The sequence below is a fragment of the Seriola lalandi genome, unplaced genomic scaffold, assembly GCF_002814215.2.
Source record: "Seriola lalandi dorsalis isolate HSWRI2012SDOR001 ecotype SW California unplaced genomic scaffold, Sedor1 jcf7180002054801, whole genome shotgun sequence".
Lineage (NCBI taxonomy): Eukaryota > Metazoa > Chordata > Actinopteri > Carangiformes > Carangidae > Seriola > Seriola lalandi.
Window position 1 is genome coordinate 343,325 of NW_019525354.1, and position 15,623 is coordinate 358,947.

The following is a 15,623-nucleotide window of genomic DNA, read 5'->3' on the forward strand; positions in this document are numbered from 1 at the left end:
AGACATTTTCCTGATTCTACTCTCCTACCTGTTTTTTTTTTTCCTCCCCCCTCTGCCTTGCCTCCCTTTCGCTCACCCTTACTTTTCTTTCATCCTCACACCAAGGCACACACATAATAGACATCAATTTTCAAAAATTATTATTACAGTATATATCCACCCACATTTTCAATGACAAATGATTTTCTCGAACTCGTCGACTACTCTGGTTTCATTGTTAAAAAGAATCAATCATGTTCTAAAGAAGCAGGTGGCAGCCTTAAATAATGCCACAACCCTACTTATCCTGAAGCAACGATGAATGAGAAACTAGAGTATGCGTCTGCATTTGTCAACTTCTGGGTCTTCCTCTACACGCAGCAGAGGAGGCTGAACTCGGTGCCAGTTTGAGAAAATTGGATACACTTGTCAGTTGTAGAGACATCTAAATGTGTGATTAGCCCTTTAATACCTCTGACATGTTTAAAAACAGCTACTTAAATGGAATTACAACAATTTAATCGTGGAAAACTGAGAAGTCTCCCTTTCATAATGTAATGGCGCTGATGTGTCTCATGTGCAGAATATTATGAAAGGGAGACTTCTCAGTTTTCCACGATTAAATTGTTGTAATATAAAAAAATGCAATAGCTGTAACTTGCAACATCAATTTCCTACATTGTATTATGCAAGTAGGAAATTGATGTTGCAAGTTACAGCTATTGCATTTTTCCCCCTGCATGATCAAAGCTGTAGCAGTGATGCATGAATATAGAAAATATGAGACACTCTGAATTGTACCATATTTAGCACAGTTCAAATCTCATTTGAGATGAATATGCATTTAAAATGGGAAACCAATAAGCAGTAATGGCTTTGGCTTTCTTTTCTTTTCTTTTTTTTTTAGAAATATAAACCAAATGCCAAATCTGGCAAATTAAATGAGCTGATTGTACTGTACCTGGAGAGGGGTTTTCACTCATATTCTGATATCAGTAAGTGGAGCTTCCCATAAAACCTGCTTGGCCGTGTGCCTAAAGCGCCACTGTCCCTTGTGAACTGTAAAAAAAAAAAAAAAAAAAAAAAGGATTCATCTACTGCCCACGGAGGTATCAAGTTGAAGTAGTGCTCTAACTCACCCATAAATTATGAGCCTGGTATTTGGTTTGTTTGCTCTTGTGTGCCGCTGGTGGAAGACATCGGGGTGGCGCCTCCCTCTTTCTCCTCCTCCTCCTCTGCCTGCCTCCCTCCCACCCTCCCAACCTCCCATCTCACCGCTCCCTGGGGTGTGTCTATGGCAGCGCCTCTCATCTCCACGCTGTGTGTGCGTGTTTGTGTGTGTGTGTGTGTGTGTGGAGTGCGCTGCTGTTGCTGCCGCCTCCTCCCTCTGCCTCCTATCTGCATCTGCTGCAGAGCTTAGCCAACACGCATATATGCTCTCTCTTGTTTTCTCACTACCTTCCCATTTCTACCCACCAGAAAAAACATTCTGTCTTTTTGTTGTTGTTGTTGCTGATGAAGGAGTCAGCGCACACCTACAGCTGTGGAGTCTGGGTAGGTTGGGGTGGTGGTGATGGGGGGGAGACATGGGGCAGTCACTAGTCGTCCCTTTGGAGTATTGAGGACGGCGGTGAACCGGGGGAGAGCGCCGGATGGGATAGGAGCCGTGAAACCCACATCACTCACCGCGGATTGAGCAAGCCCAATTCCTACCTCCTCTCTCTCATCCTCTCTCTCTCTCTCTGTCTCTCCCTAGTCTGCAGCCTCCAAGAACAGCCGCCGCATCATTTTTTCAGAGCAGCAGCCCCCTCCCTACCCCTCCTCCCTCCATCCTCTCTCTTCTCTCCATCTCCCTTTCTGCTGCTTGCACCACTGTGGGAATGCAGCGAAGGTAAACGAATGGTTGAGGCTCCCTTTTTCCTCTTCTTCTGCTTCTTCTTCTTCTCCCACCAAATGCCGGATCTATTATCATAGTGACGGACTGCAGGCAGACAGCTCTGGAGACACACGGGCTGTCACTCCCGGGAAATCAGAGTCGGGTGGTCGGACCTGGATCAGTTGGATTTAGCCCCGCTACTCCGGACACCAGCACCACCCCATCTCATTGGCAGATCAAATCAGATTCCCCCACCACCCCCCCTCCTCTGCCCTGCCTCGTTTTCAGTTTCGGCGGCTTTCACCGGCTTTCTCGCCACTGGATTACCGACAGCTGGAGCGACTGAAAGGGTGGCCGGGCATGGAGAACTAAGGGCTGTTAGAGGCAAACTTGAAGTAGCAGACAAAGACACCTGCGAGAGGAAAAGGAAGCTCTCAGATGTGCATATAAAAGGTCAAATGAACTAAACTGAAACCTAAGAGAATAACGGAATAAAGGAACAAGCAGTGGTTTGTATTTTAAGGACCTTATGCGGCCGATAATCAAGCAATTGAGAGTGGAGAAGGGTGCTGCCGTAGCCTGGGTTGTTGATGTACGCACGCTCACACGCACATGGATTTACAGCTCCAGTCTGAAGCTCACCAAGCAGCGGATCGATATCATTCTCCGTTTTTTTTTTTCCCTTTTTTTTTTTTTTTTTTTTTGCGTCGGCTTTTTTTTTTAACAAGGGAGTGAAGCATCCTGGGATTTATCATCGCTTCGTTAGCGCTGAACTACAGTGAGGCGCCCCCTCGCTTCGCTCTCTCACCTGTCCATAACCTGTGTGCTCCTGTGGAAGTGTGTAGATATTCTTGTGCATATTTGTGTGCGTGCGTGCGTGTGTGATTGTGTGCGTGTGTGTGTACGCATGGGTATGCTTGGTTTCTTGTCCGCCAGAGGGAGTGTAGGTTATATTGCTTGTGTATGCATTTAAGTGCTGTGCCAGCTTTTAATTAGTAGTACGTGACTGTGAATGATTGTGTCTGCTCGTGCTTGAGCATAAGTTCATGTTTTACATTTGTGCATATAGATATATAGGCTAGGTGTTGTGTGGGTACTTACTTAAGATGCCCAGCATTTCTTTGGCACCACATCCCCTTCCTCGTGTATGCCCTTGTGTCATTTGGCCACCTGTTTGACCTCCTGAACACCCTAAGAGACGAATAGCTCCAGCAGGATGAGTGAGCGCTCTGGTGCGAGCACTCTAGCAGCGATGACGCTGGAGGAGCCAGGGGCTGAACAGGCATCTCCCCGAGCCCCGGGCCCTCTTCGCTGTGGCCCTTGTGCTGTGTGGCCTCGCCAGCAGACCTGGCTGTGTGCCGTGCCCCTGGTAATGGGCTTTGTGGGACTGGGACTCAGTCTCATGCTGCTGAAATGGATTGTGGTGGGATCTGTCCAAGACTATATCCCCACTGATCTGGTGGATCCTAAAGGTAGCATTGGACAGGACCCTATATTTCTCTCCAAACCCAGTGCCATGCCCAAGGGGCCCGACATTTCCACCGCCACCACTACTTCAGCTGCCTCCACCACAGCAATGGTGTCTACTACCACGCCGCTAGCTGCGGATGGTACTGCCCCCGCACCAAGAACTCGATCAGGGCCGTCAGCAAACCACTCAGCCAATGGCAGCACTGTCAATGGAGATGGCAACCTCGCCCCACACCTTCACAATCGTGTTAGCAGCCGCACTAGTGGCACTGTGGTTACCACCTCCACCACTCGCGCCACCCGACTCACCCCACCACTCAGCGGTAAGGAGGTCACCCCTCGCAGCACAGTTAGAAAAGGAGGCAGTGCTGGAAATGGACAAAACGGAGCCGCCAACCCAAAGACAGGACAGACTTCTGCTACCGTCACCACCACAGCATCCACTTCAACTACCGCTACTGTAAAGAACACCGCCAAGATGCAGCCGACCACCTCTCAGCCGGCAGCTCCGGTCAAACCCACGTCACGCTGGAATCACGGGCGCCCAGGCAAGGGCCCCGCCACACGCCCACACCACCGCTTCCGAACGCGTAAGTCCATTTTCTTGGTTGGAGTTGGAGGTATGGAGTTGTATGAGTGATTGCAGTTGTGTGAGGTTGTCTGTGAAACTTGAGATGAGTGTATCACAAGAGCTCTTTTCTGGGCCTTCATGGCATTAATAATAGTATGTCACTATAGCTACCAGTTATCAAATATAACTGTATGCCTGGGTAAAAAAAAAAGTGCTTTGATATGACTCATGGTCTGAGAATATAAATGATTTCTCTTTATATCTACATGGAAAGTGGATACTCCGGCAGCTTAACATTAATCGTATTCATTAGTACAGAGAGATATCAGGGGATATTCTCAGTATTTTCACCCCTCTCGTCTTTATCTTTTACTTGTGCATTAATCCGATATGAATCTTACCACCGGAGGAGTTTTTTTTCACACACTAGTTTAAGTACCATTAAAAGGCATGGTTCCATCTAGTAGAATTTAGTTTGTTTTGTCTGTTGGAGTTGGGATGTTAAAGCTTTGTGATGTGTGCTGTGACCAAGGATGGCATGTTTGTGTTATGAAAACAAATAACAAGCGCTGGTAAGGTGTCGAAGTGGGAGAAAGGTTAGCTCTCACCCCCTGTCTAGAGGAATCAGATATAGCAAGGCCACACATCCCATTTAGATGAGAGGATACTTGGAGCAGAGTGTCGCAGGTACCGCTTTCACACTGCAGGGAGAGGGAGAGAGGGAGAGAGAGAAAACGAGGAGGCTCAGAGGGGAAAATAGATATAGGGAGCAGAGGGTGGATAGGACAAGTGGAAATAGACGAGGTAGGATATAGGGGGGGAAAAAGGGGGGAAAATGCTTTGAAAAAATACATAAAGCTGAAGAGGATGGCGAAGGGAGGAAGAGAATGCGGGAAGCATAACAAAGCAGGAGAATGAAGAGTGGGAGCTGTGAGTAGAGAGATGGCAGATGGAGTGGGCTAAGTGAGGGAAAGGCTTGAGGGAGATAGAGGGTATAAAGCAGGCGAGCTGTGAATTTTGCATATTTAGCATTGTGTAAAGAAGGAAAGCTTCCTGATTATTCATTCCACAAGGGACATGTTTTTAACATCACAAGGTATTTTTTTCAGATGTGGGCGGGGCAGGATGCGAGTGTAATCATGAGCAATGACTGGATATGACGACGTGGAATTTATTTATTTTTTCTCAAACTTGGGGTACTCTGTTATGTTGGAACATAACATTGCATTTGCAGCTTTGATTTAGTACTCCCTTTTGGCTCACAGTCATCTCAGTTATGTTGCATATTCACCTTAGGTTTCTAAAAAGGCAAAGGCTCCAGTGACAAACAAGTACTGTGATCAACATATCACAGCTAAAATATGGGCGAAATGGATTTACCATGGGAGCGAATTATGAAAGTTCTTTTCTTTTCAGCAAAGTGCTCTAGAGGGCAGTGGCAAAACATTAAAATGAAAGCTGAAACCATTTCCTCGCATTTCTGGTGTGGATCATATGTTTGGACAATGGTTCCGGTTGAGTACATCCTCTCATTTATCTGCTGGATGCGTCAATGGCATCGATTCCGCAAGCAAACAGTGATCAAGTGACATCATTTTCTTCTTCTTTACCTCAGGGCAAAAATATTTTCAGCATAGCTGGTTGGACATTAGATATTGAACCATCTGTACTCTGTTGGCAGCTGCATGGTTGTGGAGAAAATAACTTTCTAGTCTCCCCAACTGAAGGAGAACATGGGCTGTGATCAGCCTGAATTCAGCCAGCAACACTGATGGTGACAGAAGTACAGACGTATAGAAATGCCCATAGATTATCCTCAGACTCCTCCTGCAGCTTAATCCTCTGCTCCAGAGTCAATTACGTCACTCAACAAAGAGCTGCTAAACAGCTGAAAGCTGCCAAACCGGGCAGCCCCCTTGTGTGAACATCAGGAAGCATCTGTTTGTACTGTATACTATAAAAGGGCGCTGGCCTCAAAAGCTAAAGCATACTTAGTAAAACTGCCCTCGGTTAATAAAAGCCTTCAGATGGACGAATAAATTTCATGGGCAGCTGATGTTTTTGATAGGTCTCCAGCCTACATGTTGACATCATGCAGAGTGGCCTGACATTTTGGCTCACTTGTTAAATCGTTATCCCTGTGTCTAATGAATATCTGTCAGGCATTTCACAGACACCAAAACACATCTCGCTATGCTCACTGATTTTTAAATCAATGGGGACATTTTTTAGTAAACTCTGTGTTGTCACGTTTAAATGAAAAATTCCTGGACCCTTTGAACCTTGAATCTAGAAACCCTAATGAAAGCTGTAAACTCTCATCCCCTTTTGTGTTTGTCAAAAACATCACCATGGCAGCTAGAACTGTGACCGCTCTGTGGTAAGCACTGGTAATAATTGATGACGTCAGTGTCAGTCATAAACACCTTCCTGCAAAAACAATATTTGTAAAAACCAATTCTGTGATTCTGCACCTGTTTGCTGCTACTTGTAAAAGACCATTGACATCTTCAAAGCAATGAGTAATGTCATAGTTAACAGCCTCACTAGAAAGTTATAGCAGTATTAAAGCTGTTGTTAACAATGTATAAAAGATGTTGATAACTGTCATGGCGTGTCAGCTTAGTAAGGGGATTTTCCTTTAAGATCTTTAAGGAACTTTAAGGAGAAAAAGTTCTCTTTTTGCAGGGAATGTCAACTCTGACACTTCATATATACTTAACACAGTGTACATGATATATATCATTAACATTATGTCTGACAGGATGTGGCGTTTTCGGATGACATTTCAACAATTTGATGTTTTGTTGAGGCATCTCTTTGTACCTTGATATTTTGCTGAGGGTCTCACTCAAACACCGTCTATTCTAATGGCCCAGGGTCTGTGCATGAATGCAGTGTGTTCATTGATGACTAACTTTATTGTTCCAAGTATTATTCGATGTTTGTGGCAGAAATCAAGTTTAGTTACTTTGTGACAGTTCTTCTTGTTCATAACCGCAGCTGTAAATCCACTGATTTATAAAACAGACCATTAAATTATCATACATTATCACTTTCAGTATTTGTGAATAATTTGCATAGAATTCAAACAACACTAAAGTTTGTATGGCTAAAAATGAACGCTCAGAGTTCACTGCAGATTCCTACCATTGCTATCGCTTATTGTATTCTGTCAAATCAAGGCCCCATTGTGTGTTTGATGGCTTCATGTTGCTATGTTATTCTACCCTGTGGCTAGTTTTGACACTGTTGCTATGGGTTAGAATAATAAAGCATCCTCTTTACTTGATATTACTTTCTCACCACTCCTGTGCTGCTAATATGTATTTCATAACCCTTGTGTACAGCATTTATATTATATGCACAACACTAACACTGTATTCTTGAGGGCAACACTCAGCCTTTTATGATGCTAACTCCGGAGGTGCGGGAGTGCAGCCTCGTCTAAAGCTTGCTTGTATTGAGCTTACTGTAATACAATGTAGAGTTGAGCAATGCAGCGTATTTAAAGTGTAATGATACACAGAAAACGTCTCTGCTGATGATGAAACGCTCTGCAAAACATGGCTTCAGGTGCGGTCTTGGGTTTTAGATAACTTGGACTGCATATAGGAGGCAGTAACATGACTTTTTTTCCCCCTCTCTGCTCATTGCTATTGCTCCTGCAGCTTGGTGAAGAGCTAAATGAATCTCTGTGTCCTGGAAGAAAGACAAGCTCTGTCCGTTGGGGATAATGACATATTTTACCTACTCCTTTTGTCTTCTTTTTTCCTCCCTCTCTCTCCCCCTCTCTCCCTCTTTCCCCATGGTTATTGTGTCTGCTCTCGGTGTCATTGTATTCCACCATCTATTTTTACTTTGCTTTTGTGCTTTCAGTCCTCTTTTATACGTTACCTCCTCAGCTCGCATTCATGAGCATATGGGCACACGCAGAAAAACTGGCACACTTGTGAACACAAAGACAAGCATGTAGCATATGTGTGCCCCTACTCATGAATCTATCATCTGGTTTTCTGTATTTGAGGCTATTATGTATCTGACTCTACTCTCTACATGCAAGCCCCATTGGCTCAGAAGTAGGGAAATAACAGACGAATGGAGCGGTGCACAATGAATGCCTGTTGGGAAACCATGGGACGCTGTGTTGGCTCGCGGCCCATCACACTTTCTCCTCGGCTGTAAGAAATCTTCCTTAGTAAAGCGTTGTTGTAATTCCCTGCACATCTCACTAGCCTGATTCCAGACTTGTGAATTGCCAGCCACATTTAAATTCAAAGGTCTGGTGTTGCTCTTTAACTGATTCAAAGGCTGTTTCCCCAGTTGGGGGGTAAAACAAACCGAGTCAGTCAGCGCCTTTTATGGGTGGGACTCATTTTGGGAATGTCACCTAACAGAATACAAGGAAAGTGACACAGCTATCAAGGCTGCTGTAAATCAACTGACTGGAACAACAGCTATTAAATCAGAACAGCTGTGCACTTACGGCATAAAAAAAAAGAAAAAGGATGAAAAAGTGTTGTTGCTGCTTTCCCAATGGGTTTAATTTATCAGCTGGCTCCTTTGGCACTTGAGGAAATGAATAGGGAGGATGCAGTGCTTATAGTTAGTCCAACATGTTGGAACTGTCCGTTCAGAGGGTTTTCTTCACGGTCTGCAGGCAACAGAATTGTTAAGTTTGTCACCACTTCTTTATCCTATACAATAATTTAGCATAAACAGCTTTGATTAACATGATAAATGGCACGCTGACTTTTCTTAGCCAGAGTCTGTGTTGCCTAAAAACGATGTTGGCAGATGGATAAATAGTCACTGAGATTGGTTAGTGCAAAATAAACTCCCTCCCAAACAGAAAACAGATTAACAGTGTCAAACTGAATACTGGGGTGGTAACGAAATGGCATTTCAGTCTGAATAACATGCTGGCATCATACAGTTATGAATTCAAAAGCCCAGTCAGATATTGTGCCACAGCTGATTTTTTCTTTCAGACAGGAAAACACAGCAGAGTGATACAGACAATGTCTCTGATGTCACAGAAAAAAAAGAACAGAAATGGATGTTTTTCCTGACACGCAAGCCCCTGTAATTTTTTTTTTCTCCTGACTATACATGAAGCCTGCACAAAATACTACCGTAGGACCAGTGAAGCGTGTAAGGGGGATTAAAAACAAAGATATAAATCCAGTTTGCCTCTCTCTCTCTCTCCAGGGAGGTCAGGCTCAGATTTGCCAGGCTGCCTCTGAGGGCCCCTCTGTCTCTCCTGAGACATGCTCTGCTTGTTCGTTGAGGCTGGCCCAAGCAGGGCTGCTTCTGCACAGTGTGATTGCGCAGCTGCACCAATTTACAAATATCCTCCTAGTTGGGAGGCGAGCTCTTATGCCTCAGCTGCTATCATTTTAGGCTTAAAGTTATTAAGGAATATTTAAGCCCAAACTGTTTTTTTTGTCTTGGTGTCAGCATGTGACTCGCAGAGCTACAGTAGTCAGACAGCCTCGTTGCTGCTGTAAGCCTCAGAAGAGCAGTGTGATGGTGCAGTCAACATACCGACTAATGCTTTCAGTGGCTTGTTTTTTGTCCTTCTTGGTGATGCTGGTCACAATGTTTACTACTGTTTTGCTCTTGGGAAACACCCGATGTGAAATTGTCTGTCCATGGTGGCCACTGTACATCAAGTTCCCATTTAAGTGGTTTTAAAGAAGCTTAATTATTAAAAGTAAATGGGGAGTTATTTCAGTATTCATTAAGGGCTTGCATGAATGCTAAGATACCAGAAATAGAAATTATTCATATTAGCATTACTGGGGGAGGCATTAGCAAAAGCCCATGCCTTCAGAAATGCTACAGTGCATGGACTCTTTCTTCTTTCTGTGCCAACTGCCTCCCATTAGTGTTTCTATTGTGCACAAATGCACTTATACAATCTAAAAACAACAATCCTTTGGTTGTTAAACCAATTTAAAAAAAAAAACATTGATTGATTGATGATTGACATGATGATTAAATAAGCATAGCTGAGATTCATCAGTAAAGTAAAAGTAAAAGATGATTACATTCTTTGCACTCTCCAATTAATAGAACTGTGCAGTATTCTGCAGTGATGACCCTGAACATCTAGCTCGCAGAGACACTTGACACTGATGGGCACCAATTACAAAGCAGAATACATCAGTGTATTCAGTGGGGTAAGCCTGCAGACAAATTATCCTGGAGTGACAGCCCAGTGAATGCTTGAAATTTTTCTGGGAATTGATCCCATGCCCTTTCCATTGCTAGTGCCGTGCTCTACCCACTGAACCTCGCAGAATCAATAAGGAAGAGGGAGGGAGAGAGCCTTGAGTAAGGATGGCTGTGAGAGAAAGAGAGAGAGAGACAGCAGAAGGACAGAAATAGGGTGTGTTGGATACAAAAGAAAAAAGAATTTATTAGGACTGTCAAAAACCAGGAGAGCACGCTCCAGAAGTAAGGATCCTGCTGCAAGGTAAAGGCATATAGACGTCAGACCATTCTTCCCCTTCTATTATTAGTTCTCATTTTTATGCAGATTGCCTGCGAGGTATTATCCATATTTGAATTTTTTTAAGTATTTCACTTCAATCCTGTCACCTCAATGTCTGCATGATATATCCTGTACAGAACTAAATCATCAGGCTATGCAAATCAGTGGAGGTTATCAGTGTAGTATATTATACATTTCGTGGTACCACAGGTGTGTGTGTGTGTGTGTGTGTGTGGGTGTGTGTGTGTGTGTGTGTGTGTGTGTGTGTGACTTTCCATGGAATATTGTGCTATGTTTTGGGCATTAAGATAATGAAGAAGGCCTGTATCACACAAACATTTCTACTTTTGTAAAGCTGAATTGATAAGTCTCCCAACAGGAAATTAATGTGCAACTATTTTAATAATCAGTTAATTATTTTTCAAGCGAAAATGTCAACCATTCTCTGGTTCCACAGTCTCAAAGTGGAGGATTCATTGTTTTTTATTTTTCATATTTGATAGTCAATTTAGGTTTTGGTTGGCTGCAACAAGCAATCTGTATTCAATCTGGAAATTATACATGGGCACTTTTTATATATATATATATATATATATATATATATATAAAATGAATAATTTATTAATTGAGAAAACAAAGTCCAGATTAGTCAAGAATGAAAATAATGTTTGTTGCAGCAGTCTCAGTAGTTTTCTTCCCTGTGCCCAGTATTTGTTATCACATTGCATACAACGTTCGAGAGCTTGAGAGAGAAACAAATCTGGCACCGACAGGCAAACATGAGCAATGTCCGAATGGTTTGGACACACAAAGGTGAAACTGCTACAGAAATATGTCACGTTGGCCTCGCGGTCCAGTACAGAGCCTACCGCGAAACATCCGAGACTGGAGCCTTCGCTGGTTGTTGCATGCCGTCCTGCCTCACACAAGGGACATTTGATCCATGACTTGAGCCTCTTAGGCAACACTTCCTCTCAGGGTGTGTACATATCCCACCTCCTTTCAGTCAAATTGGCTGACCCTAACCGCAACCATGGCCCTAACCCTACCCCTATCCGTAACCTTAACCTTCTATAACCTAAAGTACACAGAGCTTGTTGGGAGGGGAGGTGCTAAAAGGCCTGAGACCACATGGTTCCTGAGGGAATTTGGCTCAAGCAAAAAAAAAAGTCGTCAGCTTCTCTCTCCCTGTGTTTCTTAACGCCAGGAAGCAAAAACAGTTTGCTGCCCAGTTTGAAATATGATTCATTATCCTACCAATTATGTCTAAAATTACAAGGGCGGTGTCCATTACATTCCCTGTAATGTATGCATTTACAAGCCTACCAGTAAAACTAACATTGTATTGTTGCTGTAATGGATATCTTTTGAAGTTTACCTGATGATTTTAAATGACATTTGGCTCTCAGGCAGCAGTCAGGGGACTGGTAGATTGGCGGAGGAGAGGGTTGCCCACTGTAAGTACCGACTGTGGCCATCTTAGGGATTCTTAATGCCACTGTGTGATTTATGTAGACAAAATGTCCACCAGGAGGTGGCAGAAAGAAGAAAAGGTAGAGCGGGGTGGTAGCAGGCTGAAATATTAATGTATGGGAAGACAAACATGTGGAATGTGTGTTGCCGGAAGTGTGAATAATTGATGAAACTTCCCTTTATAAAGTGCTTGAGATGTCCCATGCTTGATGGTCTAATGGCAGGAACATGGTATAGGATTTTACTGTACGGCATGTGGTCTCCATGGGCTGCCTTTCTCAGGCAAAAGCCTAGCTAAGTGACCTTTCATTTTATTAAAAGTCCCTGGATACAAAATCAGTAAAACTTCTGGATTTAAATTCTGCTCTTTTTTTTCTTAATCTCTTTTCATAAATGTGGCAAAAAGCCCCCACCCCCCACAGAGTTAATGGTTACTAATGTTTCCACAGAGAAATAAAGGTGTTCTTCGCCTAAGGAAAGAAATAATCCTAATTGAAAGTAAACAGTGGGATCATTATTGTCTCTGAACACGACTCCCCCACTTTATATCTTTTCAAATTGGAAGAAATGGAGAGTAGAGAACAATTTTAAAGGCTGGGTTTAGTGGTGGTGGTGATGTCTGTGTGCTGGGGGAGTACTCGCTAACTCACTCATTTTAATCACATGCTGTCATGCCTACTTACCCACAAGTCTGCCACAGTGCTGTTTTTTTTTTTTTTTTTTTTTTTTTTCCTTCTCAGGAATTGGGTACTCAGTAATTGGCCTGGTTCTAATCCACAAAACCCTAGGCATCCATTCATTCACTCATTCACTCGTTCATTCGTTTGTTCATTCATTCATGTGCTGAGAACACAGTGACTTGCTGATAGCTCAAGGGGCACTGAGATAGGGTAGTGCATGTGGCTGTGGCAGTGCAGAGAGGATTACAGTCCATCATATCTGATCTGAGACTGTTAGATCCCAATATTGAATTACGGACCCTGCGGGGTCTCTGGTTCCGTTATCAATTTGCAAACGAATAACGCGGAAAGGAAGAGGATGGGGGTTGGAGGTGGGTGTGGGGTTGTGTGGCTTTGAGGCAGGTTTTGGTGGGATGCGATGAATCTAATAACAGCCAATTTTTCCCAAGGGACTTCAAGTGGCAACACATGTGCAGTGCCATTTGTGATTTAGGTATTATGGAGCTTGCATTCTTCCCTATTTAGTTGGATATATGGTCCCATTTTGGAGGGATTACAGCTGTCATGGCCGCACAAAGCCTTCATTAACCATTAAAACTTATTTATGACCTACATATCCTTTAAAGCAACATTTTAAAAGCTGCATGAGGGGTTATAAAAGACATATAAAGACATATATATGATGGTTTTGAGTTTTATTAATGTTGAAATACATTTCCTTTTTAACACAAGTGACAATTCATACAAGAATCATCTTATACAGTCAACGTTTTTAATTTAAAACTTGCACTTATCATGTTGGCATGATAATAAACCTCCAGTTGTGAAGTGTAATTTAGACGGTGTTGCATCAATTCCATCCAAACTCGTCTGCGTCTCAACCTCGAATGTTGCAGCATGGAGAGATATTTAAGTCACGACTTCAAACTGAGGTTTGCGCGGCATGTGGAACATGATTTCTCACTAGCGCTGCTTCGCACATAGCATCTGGGTACATGACGAGCCTGCAGGAAAGTGTGGATTGCGGAGGTTGCAGCAGTTGGATTGATTCACTGCAATGTGTGGCCTGCTGCCACCCCCAGTGACGGGAAATGTGCCATGGTGCCCTGGTTGAGATGGAGAGGCTTGTTGTGGTGTGTGGAGGTGGAGATAGAGGTCACCTCTGTCTCTCTCTTTTCTCCCTCCCACTATCATTCATGCCTGTATACTTAGTTTCTCCTTTTTTATTCTCATCCTCCTGTCCTCTATTTTAAGGTACCCGCTTGTCTCTCGCTCGCTCGCTCTCTCTCTCTCTCTCTCTCTCTCTCTTTCTCTCTCTCTCTCTCTCTCTCTCTCATTCTCTCACTCAGGTTTCTTCATTCACCTCACATCACTGACAATATGAATACCAGCCAATGAGAGCTCTTATCTTAGAAGTGTACCGGAAGAGATAAGAGTATCATTCATCATTCCATATTAGCTACTGTCACCACTTCCTGCAAAGAATTCCCAAGGAAATTATGACAAGGAACCGACACTTTTTCATTATTATTATCAGTTGTGCTGCTTTTTCATAGGCTTCTGAAATTCTTCAATCCTTCACACTGAACCTTAAAGCTGCACAGGTGTAACGTGCTTAGTCATTGCTTTCCATGACAGCTCAGTGCCTTACATAATCATTCCCATTCACATCTTTTTGCGCCTTACCGTAGATGTCAGATGTCAAATGGAATTACAAATAGATTGTCACATCTGTTATTTTGTTACGCATTACATAATGGTAATATGTAATGCCTCAAATCAACAGGTGGAGGAATTGGCTAATACAATCAATAAATAAAAAAATTCTAATTCTTCGAGCTGCTATTTTTTGCAACAACAAAAAAAAAAGACAACCTTTTGCATTCCTTCAAAAGGCAGACACTTCTTCACTCTTCTTCTTCTTCCCACTAGGCTTTTTAAGCGTGACTTTACCAGTGTCTCAGATAATGTCCCGAAAATTAAAAACACATACCTTGAGAATGGGACTGTCCCAGCCTCTTGCAGTACGGCACTTGGTAAGCCTGCTAAGAAAACTTAACCTAGACAGTGAGGTCCAAAGTAACTTTCCATTTTTCCAAATTCTCCTTTTATAACTTTGATACTAGCAAATGTTGCATATAAAAGGATTAATAACTTTGTGATTAAAACATTATCTGAGACTTCAGTGCCAGTGATGTCTAAGCTGTGGTTCTGTTGGAAGTCTTTCTAAGTTTGAGAAAAAAAAATGTTTTCATGCCTACATTTCATTGAGGTCGTTTTATGTAAAGTAAAAATCCTTGGTATCATGCTCCTCTCGCTGCGTCAGTATATTCAACATTCTGGTCTGAGACTCCTGATCAAAACTAAAAAGAGAGAGCCTATCAAACCAGCTGAAGTGCAGTGATAACACTGGCTCCATGTATCATTAGGCGCTAACTTTAAAGTACTTTAGATTGTACATAAAGCTGTAAGTAGCTGAGGTTGAGCCTGCATGGCAGACTGTGAGCTGTTTTACATTTGTCCACTATCAGTCAGATCCTCCTCTGTGGATTTGTTAGATCTTGAGAACCAGGAGAAGAAAATTGGAGATGCAGGAGTCTGCTCCCAAACTGTGGATTGATATCCCAAAGGATGTTAGAGAGGTAAGTTCAGTGAAGCAGCTTAAAAGATGTCTGTTTTTTTTTTTTTTTTTTGCTAGCTTTCATCGAGCCTTTTAACTTGCAATACCGAATGTTGTGGTACCTCTTTTGAGTATGATATTACATTAACTGATACTCGATTGTGCCACCTTGTAGCTCAACCATTTGCTTGGTTTTTCTGTCTTCCAAAAACTTTAAGCTACGTTATTTGTAGCTACAGCTCTATAACATCTATGTGTATGTAAGATCTATATAGGAATATAGATCTAACCCAAACCCCTCAAAGATTGAGCAACACCTTGTTTGGGTTTTTGAGGTTTTTGCATGCCAGATTATTCCGTGTAAACTGAAAGATGGCCCTTGTGAAGTTCCGGCAGATGCCATTATTTCCAGACACTGTGTCAGAAGCCTCAGGTGCGCCGATCACGGCATTGAT

General features: G+C 42.9%; 1 protein-coding gene across 1 annotated transcript in view; it reads left to right on the plus strand.

The window, feature by feature from the left end:
* Positions 1–1,646: 1,646 nt before the first annotated feature.
* The window catches only part of nrg3b (neuregulin 3b), a 180,170-nt gene continuing 166,193 nt past the window's right edge, over positions 1,647–15,623 (plus strand). The window contains exon 1 of the mRNA XM_023426027.2: positions 1,647–3,915. Within this exon, the coding sequence (XP_023281795.1) occupies positions 3,072–3,915 (844 nt within the window). The 5' untranslated portion in view covers positions 1,647–3,071. The remainder of the gene's footprint in view (positions 3,916–15,623) is intronic.